General features: G+C 44.9%; 1 protein-coding gene and 3 non-coding genes across 4 annotated transcripts; 3 read left to right on the plus strand and 1 right to left on the minus strand.

The window, feature by feature from the left end:
* Positions 1–433: 433 nt before the first annotated feature.
* LOC149274487 (LIM and SH3 domain protein 1-like) lies at positions 434–12,455 on the minus strand. Its single transcript, XM_089505416.1, has 7 exons — positions 12,387–12,455; positions 5,534–5,628; positions 2,293–2,377; positions 1,892–1,999; positions 1,504–1,648; positions 688–782; positions 434–610 (listed from the first exon to the last, which is right to left on the minus strand). Exons 1-7 carry the CDS (start codon positions 12,453–12,455, stop codon positions 434–436), a joined length of 774 nt encoding a protein of 257 aa, XP_089361542.1.
* Positions 12,456–13,044: 589 nt separating this feature from the next.
* On the plus strand, positions 13,045–13,116 carry TRNAC-GCA (transfer RNA cysteine (anticodon GCA)). Its single transcript has one exon. It is a non-coding gene; the product is annotated as a tRNA-Cys (tRNA).
* A 168-nt stretch (positions 13,117–13,284) lies between these two features.
* On the plus strand, positions 13,285–13,356 carry TRNAC-GCA (transfer RNA cysteine (anticodon GCA)). The gene has a single exon. It is a non-coding gene; the product is annotated as a tRNA-Cys (tRNA).
* Positions 13,357–13,517: 161 nt separating this feature from the next.
* Positions 13,518–13,589, plus strand: TRNAC-GCA (transfer RNA cysteine (anticodon GCA)). The gene has a single exon. It is a non-coding gene; the product is annotated as a tRNA-Cys (tRNA).
* The last annotated feature ends 403 nt before the right edge of the window (positions 13,590–13,992 follow it).

The raw sequence follows: 13,992 nt of genomic DNA on the forward strand, positions 1-13,992 counted from the left end.
CATTACCTGCTATGAATGAACCACCGTAGAACTGATTTGGGGTGTTGCTTGACATTTTATTGGGCTTTTTTGGATGAGAGGCAATGGCTTTCTGAAATATGATTGTAAGAGTTAAAGGGATCCTGCCTCCCACTCCTTGTAATCTAGTTTAAAAAAATAAACCAGTGCAAAGCGCATAAAGGGAAGTCAACCAGACATAAGAGAAGGAATGTTTGGGGAGTGGGATACCACCCCGATATACATCCTCAAGAGAGTGAGAATGAAGCAAGAGGTAATTACCCCCTTCTGCATCTAGAGGGCAGCAGAAGGGTTTAAGAGAACGCTGGAATAGAGGGCAAGGTGGAGCCCACTCCTCCAAAAGCTACACGGGAGAGGGCTGCACTGGAATGCTTCATGATTGTTGAAGAGGATGAGATGAGGCGGTGTCTCCTGATCAAATGGATTCCACATAGTTTGCAGGGAGCATGCCTGTCTCCCCTGTGCGTTCCACGGTCCCATACATCCAGCCCTCATCGATCTGCTGCACATTAATGATTGTATCACCATCCTTGAAGGACACTTCATCTTCATCAGCTGCATTGTAATCGTACACGGCCCGGAACCGCTTCTGCTGGATGAGAGGATGGGCATGTAACAGCGGAACTGGAGTAAGTTGGACATACACAACTTTTAGAGATTTATACTCACCCCTCCAACTGGGGCACTGCGCTGGGTGGAGACGGGGACCACAGGCTCTTGGTAGCCATACTTGGATTGTGGCTGTTGCTGTGGTTGCTGATAGCCTGCAAAGGGGGTATTTAATGATAGAATTAAAGGCTAACACAGTGGCTGTGCATCCCTGTGAGGTCTGTACATTAAACACAATGTGGGTCTTGGGTGGTAAATGTATTTAATGGTGCAAATTCAAAATAATTTTTCATGCCAGGAGTCATTGTGGCATTTAGGACAGTGTCATGCAGTCTTTTGGTGTAGAAGCTCTGTCCACTTCTCTGCCCTGTCCCACTTCTCTGCCCTGTCCCACACACCTCCTATAGCACGGTATATATACTCCTTGACATTACTGAGCTCCTCAAAGTTTTTATTCTTCCATTTTACACACACATATATTATATATGCAGGGGAGAACCCTCTCTTTACTCTGTTCTCAGCAAAGAGAAAGAGGGCACCATAGCCCTGTATTGTATTGCTGATTGAAAGCAATGAGAGATCTCACCTCCAAAGACCTTCCAGTGTCTGTCAGCATTGACCTTCTGCAAGAGTCTGTAATTCAAGACATACAGGCATGTCCTAGGGGACCTCTTTTTTTTTTTGTATCTGTACATCTATAGGGGCATGAAGGTGTTAAAACACTCATTGCTTATATAGCAATGCTTTATGCAAGGCCAACCCAGACCACCTTGTAGGAGATGCTGCCTGGGGATTAGCCTTGATAATGCACGGTTTCATGCAAATTCCCTCTTAGTATTAAAATTCCATATCCTAGAACAGACTCGATTTTATTACCTGAGCTACTGGCAGGGGGCTGCATGTTCTCCGAGGGGGGTCTGCGATAATTGCCACTATCTTCTGACCCTCTACGGTCAATATCTCCCCCCTCCAAAGATGGGTTTCCCATTCGACTTTTTTCAAACTCCTCATGGTATTTAATCTGTAAGAAAGAGACAGTAGATTTGATCATGACATGTATGGCCTTGAGTATTCTCCATACCACTCACAGCCTTTAATATAGTTTTATCCTGCCCCGTTTGCCAAACTAGAATATTACACGGCTATTTTTGTCATAAAAAATGTCTTAATGCTTTAGCCAGGTGTACATTTTCTGTTCGATGACAAGCGTACTTTTATAAAAAGAAGGATTGAGAGACGGTCATTTGTAAAGGTGGATACTCACGTTACTGATCTGATCCTGAGTTTTCTTGATTCTCTGCAGTTCTGGAGTGTCAGCCACAACACTGAATCCTTTGCCCTTATTCTTTTCAAAGTCTTCCTTGTAACGGATCTGAGAAGAGCGGCACATGATGGGTTCCATGCTTACAGCATTATGAATACCAGCCCCCAACAAATGCTAAGCACAATGTGTAATGATGCGCTGTGCTATGCAGGCACAAACCCAAATCAGGAGGCTCGCAAGATCACAGAATAAGTTTGGATCAATCAGATCCGCTGTGTGACAGCATAAACTCTGCGTCTCCGGCTGTACTGACCACTTTCACCGTTACCTTTGAGTTCTTGTGTTGTTAGGCCAGTGGTGTCACATACATCAGAGAAATAATGACTGTACAGACTGCTTACCTGGCTCTGTAATTCACTCTGTTGCTTCAGGCGGAGATTTTCTGGCGTGTCTGCCACCATGGTGAAAGATTGCTTCGGGTAATGACTAAAATTGAAGGGCGGAAAGGCAAAAATAAGTGAAAACATTTAAATGTTTCGCAATTATAAAAGTCCTCTCTTTTGCAAGGAGTCCGTTTTACCGGATGCTGAGGCAAGCGTTCGCTCCAATAATGTTTTTGTTTATAATACCAGCCCAGCAGTACCGGAGATGCTGGAACCAGAATGGGGAGTGACTTCCCTTTCCCTAAACCCTTTCTGCCAGGGACAGAAGGGGTTAAATTTGGTAATGTGGTATGATGTAGTAGAGACACAAGCTGTAGAAGGGGCTCGTCATTACCATGGCAACTAGAAATCACTTCCTGGCACTTGGTTTTGCAGGCCTGCCATCATGAATCTGGTGCAGTGAGGCAGAAGATAGGCAGCAGCGTGGCGGGTGAGAGGGGGAGTAGTGTATGTGAGTGTATACTGTAGCGTCAGTCAGTGTGCATGTGTGTATGTGTATACTGTAGTGTGAGTCTGTGTGTATACTGTAGTGTCAGGGTCAGTGTGTATGTCTACTGTGTATGTGTGCTTTATGTATAGTGCAACAGTCAGTGTGTGTGTGTATAAATGTATAGTGCCAGAGTCAGTATGTCTACTGTATTGTAGTGCCATATTCAGTGTGTGCTTGTGTCTAAGAGTGTGGTGCTAATGTGTATGGTGGTGTTTATGTTAAAGCATGGAATTAGCGTGAGTATGTATGTCAGCATGTAGTGTGTGTATTAGTGTATGGTGTAAGCATGTGTGTACATGAGTATAGAATGTTAGCGTGCATGTTACTATAATGTGTTCTGTCTGTTACTGTATGGTGTTAAGTGTGTGTTAGTGTATGGCAAGACTCAACAAACCCTGGGCACCAGGTAGAGTAATAAATGAAAATAGATCCAAACCAAAATGTGTCTACCCTGCTCTAGAAAGAAAACCCATATTCCAATCGAGTGACGTTGTTCATCAGCACAATCTGCAGCGTGATTTGGAAGCAAGTGATTTTATATATGTTGATACATATATATATATAGAATAAGCTATATTTAGATACAATTTGATCTTTATTTCACCTTTAGAGCCAAATAAGCAACTTTAAAGTTCACAAACTCTAGACTCTTATCAGGTATTTATATTACACGCCTGTCTTTAATACGGATACAAACCATTGCCACTGGCTGACAGAATTCACATGAATTACACTATAAATAACATTCACTATACCCCTGTCTCCCAACAGAACTCTTCGAGGGTAAGTCACCGGGCTGTTATGAAAATTAACTGGTTATGAAGCCTTCTTCAACCAGATTAAAAGAAAAAGTTTCTCCCTCAAGATATTAAATGAGCTAAACTGCAAAAGTAACACACGCTTCCTCCCCCGGATAACACAACACACGCTGCAGGAGATTTCTCAAGTGACCACACAAAGTGCCTGTGTGTCATGGCGGCAGGAAGTGACTGAGCCCACACATAGGTGACTGTTCTGTTCATCAGCAAGGGGCCGGCGTCCATGTGTGACCACGATCACTTCCTCTGCCAGATTCTATGCCTATTTATAGACAATGCGACACAGTGCAGGCTCAGTAAGCAGTCACCAGCCGCAAAAATGCACATCCTGCGACGGACACGGGCAGGTAGGGGGTGGGGAGGACGCGAGCTACAGCCAGACCGACGCAGACAAAAAGCTGAAGACAGAATAAGATAAGGGCCAGGGAGATGCGGCGTGGGCTTGTTTAGCAGAATTGTCCAAAAAAAAAAAAAACAGGTGGGCGGAAAGACAAACAGGTAAGGTTACACGTGAACGGCTCGAGATAAAGATATCTAAAGACACCGGGGGAGAACAAAAAAAGCAGATTAAAAGGTGTGCATGAGAAGGGAGGCACCTAGGAAGCATGCCAAGAACACAGAAGAGTGCTTAGGGAGGATACTGTTGTGTGATCATGGCCGGTTGTAATTAATACAATCGGAGTGCGTACCCGTGCACACTGCGACATAACCTCGTGAATATTTATGTTGCGGATGGTTTCAAACATTCTAACGCAACCCGCAGATGTGTGCAAGACTTCTACTTCGCACACATCGCTAGGTACCCAACTTACAACACAAATATAAATAAGGCAAACACAAGAAAATGGGGAATTTCCCTTTAAATATAAAAAAGCTGTTCTTGTGCAAAGCAATATATGTGAAGGAATCAGCTGAAACATCGGTTGCTATGGTGACTGTACCACTTTTACAACTCTTCACGCAGCCAGAAAGAGACACACTTCTCTGCGTGCTTTCTGTGGAATGACTGGAATTTGCATGTTCACAGCATGCCCACGATCTTATCACTAATCCAAAAATACCAGAAAGGTTAAAGGTTAACCCCCCGCGATACCCTTCCACCTTTCAGTCCCATGGTTGTAAGAAAAAACGCAAGTAATATTTGCATTGGCAACAATTCCATTTAATCCCGTTTGCCGTTGAGAAATGACCTACCCGTTGTGTTCTGCTATTTGTGTAATTGGTCCTTGCCAACTGGAAGCATCTTGTAGATCAAGCATGACACCTGATTGTGTTGCACATGAAGTCATGTAAATATGGATGTCTTTACACAAGCCACATATCAGCAAAAATGAGCAAATATGTCTAGATTTGCTACAATATCCTGCTTTCCAGTAAAGTGCGCAGTAGACCTGTCCATCGGCGTCCGAAGACCCGCACACTGGATATACCACCTATAAATCACACTAAGGGACAACCACGAGAAGCTTTATGTACATTTCTTTCTCACATAACAAAAAACTACTTGGCAATAAATATAAACCATAAACCACATTCAGGAGGAAAAAAAACATTGGAGTTCCTCTTAAACAAGAAATGCTTTCGCATTACCCCATTTTTAAGCTCTTCTGTACATGTATAGAAGATAACATACTTGTATATTTGTTGAAACCAGAACAGCTATGACATCTGCGGTCTTTAAGTGTCTTAGTATGAGGAAAAGTTTTCTGTATAAGAAGTTTGACTAATCCTGTGTCATATCGCTTAGTAGGCATACACATAGAACGGCCCTCGCTATACAAACGAGTAACAAAGCTGCAATGCGCGTTGGGCTTGTGTCTGTGTTGCGTTGTGTCGGGTTTGTGTCGGTGTGTACGTTGGCCGGCACCATCATCGGACTGTTCTCACTCACGCATTGCAGTACGGCTTCTTGTCATATCCCTTGTAGTTCTTCATGTTCAGCGTCATCTTGCAGGTCTCGCAGTGGAAGCATGCTTTATGCCAATACTGAAAGGAGAAGAGATGCAATCGTCAGCACTCTGATACACTTCAGCCACAACATACTCTCATCCCAACGTGTAATAAGACTCTGGGCAGGGGGGGATAGGAAAGGCCCGCTCACTGCCCACCTTTTACCCCGAGCAGTGTTTGGCTACGCTATAATTAACGTTCTATAGACTAGGAAGATTGATTGCTAAATTATGTTAATAAAGGCACTTTTTATGCTTTTATTTATATAGCCCCAACAATCCACGCAGCGCTTCTTACAATACAAATACTGAAGGAGAAATTACAGAATAAGACAAACCGACACATTAGGCGGAGAGGACCCTGCAAGCCTTGTCATAAAAACAACACTTTGTGTATCATAAAGGTGTATAAAATGCCATTATTGTGGTCAAAAATGACATAACGTTCAGCTACTGAACAGGTAAATGACTTCATAGTTATTATTTCAGGTGTCTTAATGGCCTAACCATCTGTATAGAGGTTGTATAGGTATAGAGGTATGGATAGCACAGGTCATGTCATCGGTACGCCACCATCTGGAGGATCGCGTTCTGCATTATTTATATCCTCTTGGAGATACTACATCACTTCCATGCACTTCTTTTGTGAACGGGGCCAGTACTGAACCCAACACCACCGGATCTTATCTATAGGCACAGACGCCAGACAGGCAGATAATGTTACCAGCAGTTGGGTTTGTTTGCTGCTAACAGTTTATTCATAGAAATATATCATTAAATACCAATAACAGCTGCTTTTCAAAACAATCTGCCTCTGGGGCAAATCGGGAGAAGCTGCCCCAAAGATGTCTGTAGTTGGTCCTTGCGTTTACATCCGGGTAGGTTTCAGAAAATCGAGATATAGCGTGTAAGCAGAGTATGATTTCAGCTAAGGAACAAATTGACAAAATGCTCATAATCAATGGTTGGATGCCTAAAACAGAAAAACGCCAGAGACGATTCTTCATTAAAGCGGCGAGGAGATCTTGGAAACGTTGACGCGGCCCAGGGGTTCACCCTGACGAAGCTCACAAAGCGCAGCGGAAAGAAACTCATTTCAAAAACATGGTTACAAATTGGTACAAGTGCAAAAACCAAAAGATTTTTTGAGACGTGCGAAGGATTTCCTGTAAAGAAATAAAGTTCAATGCGGCTGTAAAGTCGTTTCAGGAGCTGCAAATTAGAGTGTTTTGCTACGGAAATTGGACCAGGCAAACTTATAAAAATAAGAATTCCGCCTGTTATTTGAGAAAGTAATATAGAAGGGGTAAGGAAAAGAGAAGCACTAATATAATATATATATACACACACATACATAAACACACATACACACAGCCATGTTGCTTGACTTCACCACGAGCCGTCATATTCCCCTCACGTTCACGTAGCTAGGGAAACATTTAGAGACCGTGAGAGTGTGAACAAGAATTAGAGTGTGAGAATGAGAGAGAATGAGTGAGTGAATGTGAGCACTGGGCAACAAATTTTGTTCCCGAATCAAAAATCCCCCAAAACGGGTATGCGGGGAAAGAAACTTGTTGCCCAAAAGCGAATGGGCAATAAACGAACCGAAAAAATTATTCGAATCATTTTGGCCCATCCGCACGTGTCTAGTTTCTTGTAAGTTTCATAACAAAGCCCGTACATGTACGGGCTCACAATGCATTGTCTTCACGTCGGTATAATCCACAGCAACAATATGTATGATGGAAAAACTGAATCCTTATACATTATGACACCGGAGGAGAAACTGGACGGATTTCTCAGAGAAAAAGCTAAAATGTTCTGAATTTGTAAGAAATTTACCATTTTCCTTAAGTTTATGGGTGATGTCCCATGTAGGAGTCATTTGAATTTATACTCCTACGGGGGTGGGGATACTTTGAGAACATATGTATGAAATCTACTTATCTTTAGAACGGAACATACTTTTTCCTCTAAAAGCAGCCGTGAGTGGGCATGCAGCCCGGCCTTTTCTATGAATCGGGAAGGGGTGAAGTTAAATGAGGAAGGTACGTTATGGCGCAGAGTAATACTAACCCCGCTTCCTAAATCTCGCGAGGGCTTTATGCACAGAGCCACATTTCAGCCGACACTTCAACCGTTACACTGCAGACGGGAAGTAAACCTAAAAGTCTATGGGGGGGGGTTGTTTATTATCTGGGTTGGATTTAATGAGGGATTTGTGAGAGGGGGGTTGTAGTAAAAGCTTAAGCTGTGTGTATTTGCAAGGATCCTATTGCAGAGGAAGCATATAAAGGATGTGTAACACACACGCGCCCGCACACACACACACTAAAATAAGCAAGAAATACATCTTTAAAATATGGAGTGTGAGGCGGCAATCGGTTCAATTTCACTTCAGTCTTTTGACAAAAAAAGGGACATTGTCTTAAAAACCGCCTCCAGTTCTGCAGAGCGATCGCGTGGTAACTAGGAAACACTCATTCTACAACAACACGTTGGAACTCGCACAATCGCTTTCACACTGCGCAGGGCACTTATACATCCATATACCGGTAATACCAGCAAGCGCGTACTTGTTAGGGAGGTAAACGAGACCCTGATAAGGGGATAACGCTTAGGACATCACTGGCGCCATTAAAAGGATTATTTTTCAAAGATTTTAACTTAAAGATCTCCGTGGAAATCGAATTCTCATAGATGCGCTCGCTATGCTGTCTGCTTACAATAGGAAAGACTGCATTCAGCCGACACGACCCACCTGAAACCACAAAAACTCACCTTGGTTTACCCCAAAACACGCCTAAAAGGACAAGTTATCAAGTCATAGAGAGAGAAGATGGTGTTTGATGTGTTACAAAATACACACCCTGAAGATTAACGGGATCTCAATCTGCCCCGGAAGAGCAAGCCAGGTTGGCAGAAAATAATATCCTTTTCTAAAGAAATATAAGAAAATATTACTGGCCTCAGAAGAGACTGAACGGCCCTTGCAAAGAAAGTCAACTTTACGAGTACATGGAGTGAAGGCATCCGGAGCGGCCGGAGGGAAACGGCATTCAGCTCTCCCCGGGTTTGGGAATCTCAGATACTTGGGGAATTTTGCAAGTATCCGCCAGTCTAGTCGTGGATTTGTCACAAGTGCCGGGAACATGTATAAGAGGAAAGTTGATTGATAATGAGGAGTAAAATGCATTATAATGGTAAATTTAGATTTCAGGAGCCGGGAATGGATGCGTCTAGAGATAAGATAAAGATATGTCAGCTTGGGCCGGAGTTACATTACACGAGCTGTGAGTAGCTGGCATTTGTTAAGCAGTCCCTTTTTCTACAACCCAGGTCACCGATCTGAATGGCTTATTTTTTGGCCATTACACTCTGACCGGCGAACGCAACGAAAAGGTTTCCAAACTCAACTGAATTATCTGGCAACAAGCAGAGCCCCAGAAAAACAAAGAACAACCTTATATTCACAGGGAGCCGATAGCGGGAAGAGAAACGGTGAGACGGGCAGAGAGAGAGAGACGGGCAGAGAGAGAGAGAGAGACGGGCAGAGAGAGAGATAGAGAGAGGCGGGGAGAGAGAGAGACGGGCAGAGACTGTGCATACATTTACAGAAAGGTCTCAAATGTTTCTTCTCACTGAAAAACACGTTACTCTCCCTCATCACCATATAACGAGGGAGCGTCACTATATAACTATAACTATATACCACTATAACTATGTAAGTTGTGTGTGCGGCTGAGTACGCTCCGTACGGATACAGAGATGAACACAAAGGCAGACACACGTTTACAAAACACTAGCATTTCCCAGCTCTTTTTGGATGAACGGAAGCATTTACAGAGGGGGGGAGATTTTTCAGCCCTGGGAAAATGAACTCCAGGGGTCAAGCCTAGCCGGGGTGGGGTAAAAGTATTAACCCCGAACTGAAACAACAACTGTCTGTCTACAGCCACACAAAGGGTTAAGCCTACCCCGGCTGCTTTCAGGTTACACAAGCAGCAGGAAGAACGACTCTACATCCTCACCGAGTAACCGTATTACTTAACAGAAACCAAAAATGACACATTTATATATACACACAAAAATCGGTTTTATGGCTACATTGTTTACGAAGATGTCACAAAAGTGCAACAATTCAAACAGAACTTTATTTTGTATATTCTTGTCCTGCAACATAACTAAGAAAACTTTTGTGGTTTAGCGTGAACTTTGTAAGAGTTAACGTAAGGTTAAAGGGGGAGGAGAGGTTCAAATTCCAAAGCGGTGAGATCAGGCAGCGGGCCAGGGAGATAACGGGTTAATACTAAGAAAATACTGACGTGCAATAGATGCCAAAACGGTTAGACTTCCGCATACATGGCGGCTAGAAAAGGGGGATGGGGCATCCTACGGACGGGCAAAGATTGGGGGCATCATGTACACACAGCAAAGAGGGGGGCTTAGAAATCTCAGGGCCCAGATGACCCTGAACTGGGATTGACTGATAAGGAACTCCGGATGTGCACCACCCATCAGCGCTGTGTACACTGCAAGCAGTACACGGACTGGACGTGCATAGGAAATCATGACACTGGAGGAAGCGCATGGCCTGGCGTAGAGATCAATGTAAAGCTTTCTATAGGATACATGTCATCAGGGATATAAACAAACTTAACCCTTCATAAACAGTGTACACTAATCCGCCAACACAGGCACGCGTGGGCCAGCCGGGTATACCGTGGGCCAGCCGTATAAAAAGCAGGTTACAGGGAAACATCCTCCCTCACGCAGCCTTTAATGGGGTCCTCGCCCCTTACAAACGCATAGAAGGATCCATCAAATCACCCTCTATGCAGTTGCCCTCCTTCCCCACTGCCATATGCTGCGCGTCGGTGTGCATGCGCGCCACACTCACTGCCAGTGCCTATGGCTAAACTGGCTAAACTTCCAGGGGGTAACGCAAGACCTTCCACGCGCATGCGCACAACGTGCGTTCAATGGGGGCTCTTTTTTGCCAGCAACAGGCTCCAAAAGCACAGAGATCGGTACGCTGCATATCGAAGTACTCAGAAAGTACCGTCACACGCATTGTTCCAATGTGGGGGCACCGACGCGTCCCGTTAACAATATGCCGGATGAGGCCTGCCGATCACTGCATACTTACAAATATACGTTAACATAAAAACGGGGAATTCTATGAAAAAACATGACAACCAGGTGCATCACGGGGTGTATATGTCAAGGTGCACTATGTGCATCACGGGGGGTATATGTCAAGGTGCACTATGTGCATCACGGGGGGGGTATATGTCAAGGTGCAGTATGTGCATCACAGGGGGTGTATATGTCAAGGTGCAGTATTCGCATCACGGGGGAGATATATGTCAAGGTGCAGTATGTGCATCGGGGGGTATATGTCAAGGTGCAGTATGTGCATCACAGGGAGGGTATATGTCAAGGTGCAATATGTGCATCACAGGGGGGGTATATGTCAAGGTGCAGTATGTGCATCACGGGGGGGGTATATGTCAGGGTGCAGTATGTGCATCACAGGGGGGGGTATGTCAATGTGCAGTATGTGCATCACATGGGTGTATATGTCAAGGTGCAGTATGTGCATCGGGGGGGGGGTATATGTCAAGGTGCAGTATGTGCATCGGGGGGGTATATGTCAAGGTGCACTATGTGCATCACAGGGGGGATATATGTCAAGGTGCAGTATGTGCATCACAGGTGGGGGTATATGTCAAGGTGCAGTATGTGCATCACAGGGGGGGTATATGTCAAGGTGCAGTATGTGCATCACAGGGGGGGTATATGTCAAGGTGCAGTATGTGCATCACAGGGGGGGTATATGTCAAGGTGCAGTATGTGCATCACAGGGGGGTATATGTCAAGGTGCAGTATGTGCATCACAGGGGGGGGTATATGTCAAGGTGCAGTATGTGCATCGGGGGGGTATATGTCAAGGTGCAGTATGTGCATCGGGGGGGTATATGTCAAGGTGCACTATGTGCATCACAGGGGGGGTATATGTCAAGGTGCAGTATGTGCATCACAGGGGGGGTATATGTCAAGGTGCAGTATGTGCATCGGGGGGGGTATATGTCAAGGTGCAGTATGTGCATCGGGGGGGTATATGTCAAGGTGCACTATGTGCATCACAGGGGGGGTATATGTCAAGGTGCACTATGTGCATCACAGGTGGGGGTATATGTCAAGGTGCAGTATGTGCATCACAGGGGGGGTATATGTCAAGGTGCAGTATGTGCATCACAGGGGGGGTATATGTCAAGGTGCAGTATGTGCATCACAGGGGGGTATATGTCAAGGTGCAGTATGTGCATCACAGGGGGGGGTATATGTCAAGGTGCAGTATGTGCATCACAGGGGGGTATATGTCAAGGTGCAGTATGTGCATCACAGGGGGGTATATGTCAAGGTGCAGTATGTGCATCACAGGGGGGGTATAAGTCAAGGTGCAGTATGTGCATCACAGGGGGGGTATAAGTCAAGGTGCAGTATGTGCATCACAGGGGGGGTATATGTCAAGGTGCAGTATGTGCATCACAGGGGGGTATATGTCAAGGTGCAGTATTCGCATCACAGGGGGGGTATATGTCAAGCTATAAAATGCCTCTGTGGGGTATATATCAGGGTGCAGAATGCGCATCAGCCGGTGAATGTCGGGATATACGCGCTGACATGTATATGAGGGCTGGGTACATGCAGTAGAGAACAGGCTGTGGGATGCAGCATAATACCGCATATAGAGTACATACTGTATTGTGCGATGTAGGAAATTACCTTGTCCAGACAGTTGACTTTCTCGGTCGGATACACGATCTTCGAGCAGCGGGCACAACTCGGATTCATTCTGTGGGGGCTGTCTGTCTCTCTGACAGGGTGTAACTGTCTGTCCCGCCCTGTCTCTTGCCTTTAAGCCCGTTATCTCCGGCTTCTTCTCTGGGTCCCTCACAGTTTCGCTCCCTGTCGGTCTGCCGCGCCTTTCCTCAGTTACTGGCCTCTCCGCTTGTGTCTCGCTAACACCGTCCTCGGCGGCCTCACACCAGCCGTCTCTTGCAGTCTCTTTGCCGCGCTGTCGCTGACAAATACAGTAGGGGCGGGGGTCGCGGAAACGCGCACGATGCGAGCTCTGGTCAGTGGGGGCGCGCACACGCAGGCGATGGGGACGTGGGCAAAAGCCCGGTGGGCGTACCCAAGGAGGAGACTGCTGCGCGCCTTACGTTGGGAGTGTTCGTGTACAATAGCGCGAGCGCATTAATTGTATCAATACCCATGGAACTAAGACAGTGATGTAAGCGTAGACTATATATATACAGATGATGGATATATATATACATATATACAGATAGAGATATATATTCTTCTTAACAGTTGTCTGCGGTCGCAAGAATACAACGTAGTGCCCACACACTACACGCGTGCAGCATTTCCGTGTGATGGGGGTATAGCTCAGTGGTAGAGCATTCGACTGCAGATCGAGAGGTCCCTGGTTCAAATCCGGGTGCCCCCTCGCGATATTTTTAATTTATTCTCACTTAAGAAAAATTGATACACATAAAATCCTACACCCCATGTCACTATTTTGTGAAATCTTTTATTTTTTTCGCTCTGAAATATTATAATTACTTGGCCTCGTAATTAAAAAATATTGTATGCTGTCCTCACTCGTTTGTAAGAAGGGGGTATAGCTCAGTGGTAGAGCATTCGACTGCAGATCGAGAGGTCCCTGGTTCAAATCCGGGTGCCCCCTTGCTGGCATTTTGATTTGTCCCAAATTCAGAAGATCGATTCATGTAAAATCCTGCTCCACATGTAACTGTTTTGTGAAATCTTTTTTTTTTTTCACTTTTATAATCAGTTGTGCTCATAATTAACAAAATATGAAACGCTCTTCACACTGTTACATATGGTGGGGGTATAGCTCAGTGGTAGAGCATTCGACTGCAGATCGAGAGGTCCCTGGTTCAAATCCGGGTGCCCCCTTCACTATTTTTTTTAAATTGATAAAGTCCCTGTTTGGCCGAAACGTTGCTTTTTTTGCGTTCTCTTAAAGTATCCTAAAGATTGGAAGCTGTTTGTAGTGCTGGGATTCCTTTTCTTTGTTTGAGTATTTAATTAAGGAGCCTTGTCTTTGTACAAATTTCACTTTGCATTGAAGTATTGCAGTCCAAGATGAACTTCTAAGCAATTTCTCCCCTTCTGTCCTTTTATTTAACCCCCGTGTTCCCCTGTTCAGCTGTATAACAACCTTGTGCCTCACCTCTCCATGATTTCAGCTTCTTCACAATTTTCCCCATTTATTTCTCCCGCTCATCTTCTCCCTGCTTCATCTCCTCTTGTACTATCAACTACAATTTCATTTTATCACTACGTATTCTTCTACCTC

This window comes from Sceloporus occidentalis, unplaced genomic scaffold (genome assembly GCF_023333645.1).
Source record: "Sceloporus occidentalis isolate IW3139 unplaced genomic scaffold, rSceOcc1.0.p SCAF_328, whole genome shotgun sequence".
Classification (NCBI taxonomy): domain Eukaryota; kingdom Metazoa; phylum Chordata; class Lepidosauria; order Squamata; family Phrynosomatidae; genus Sceloporus; species Sceloporus occidentalis.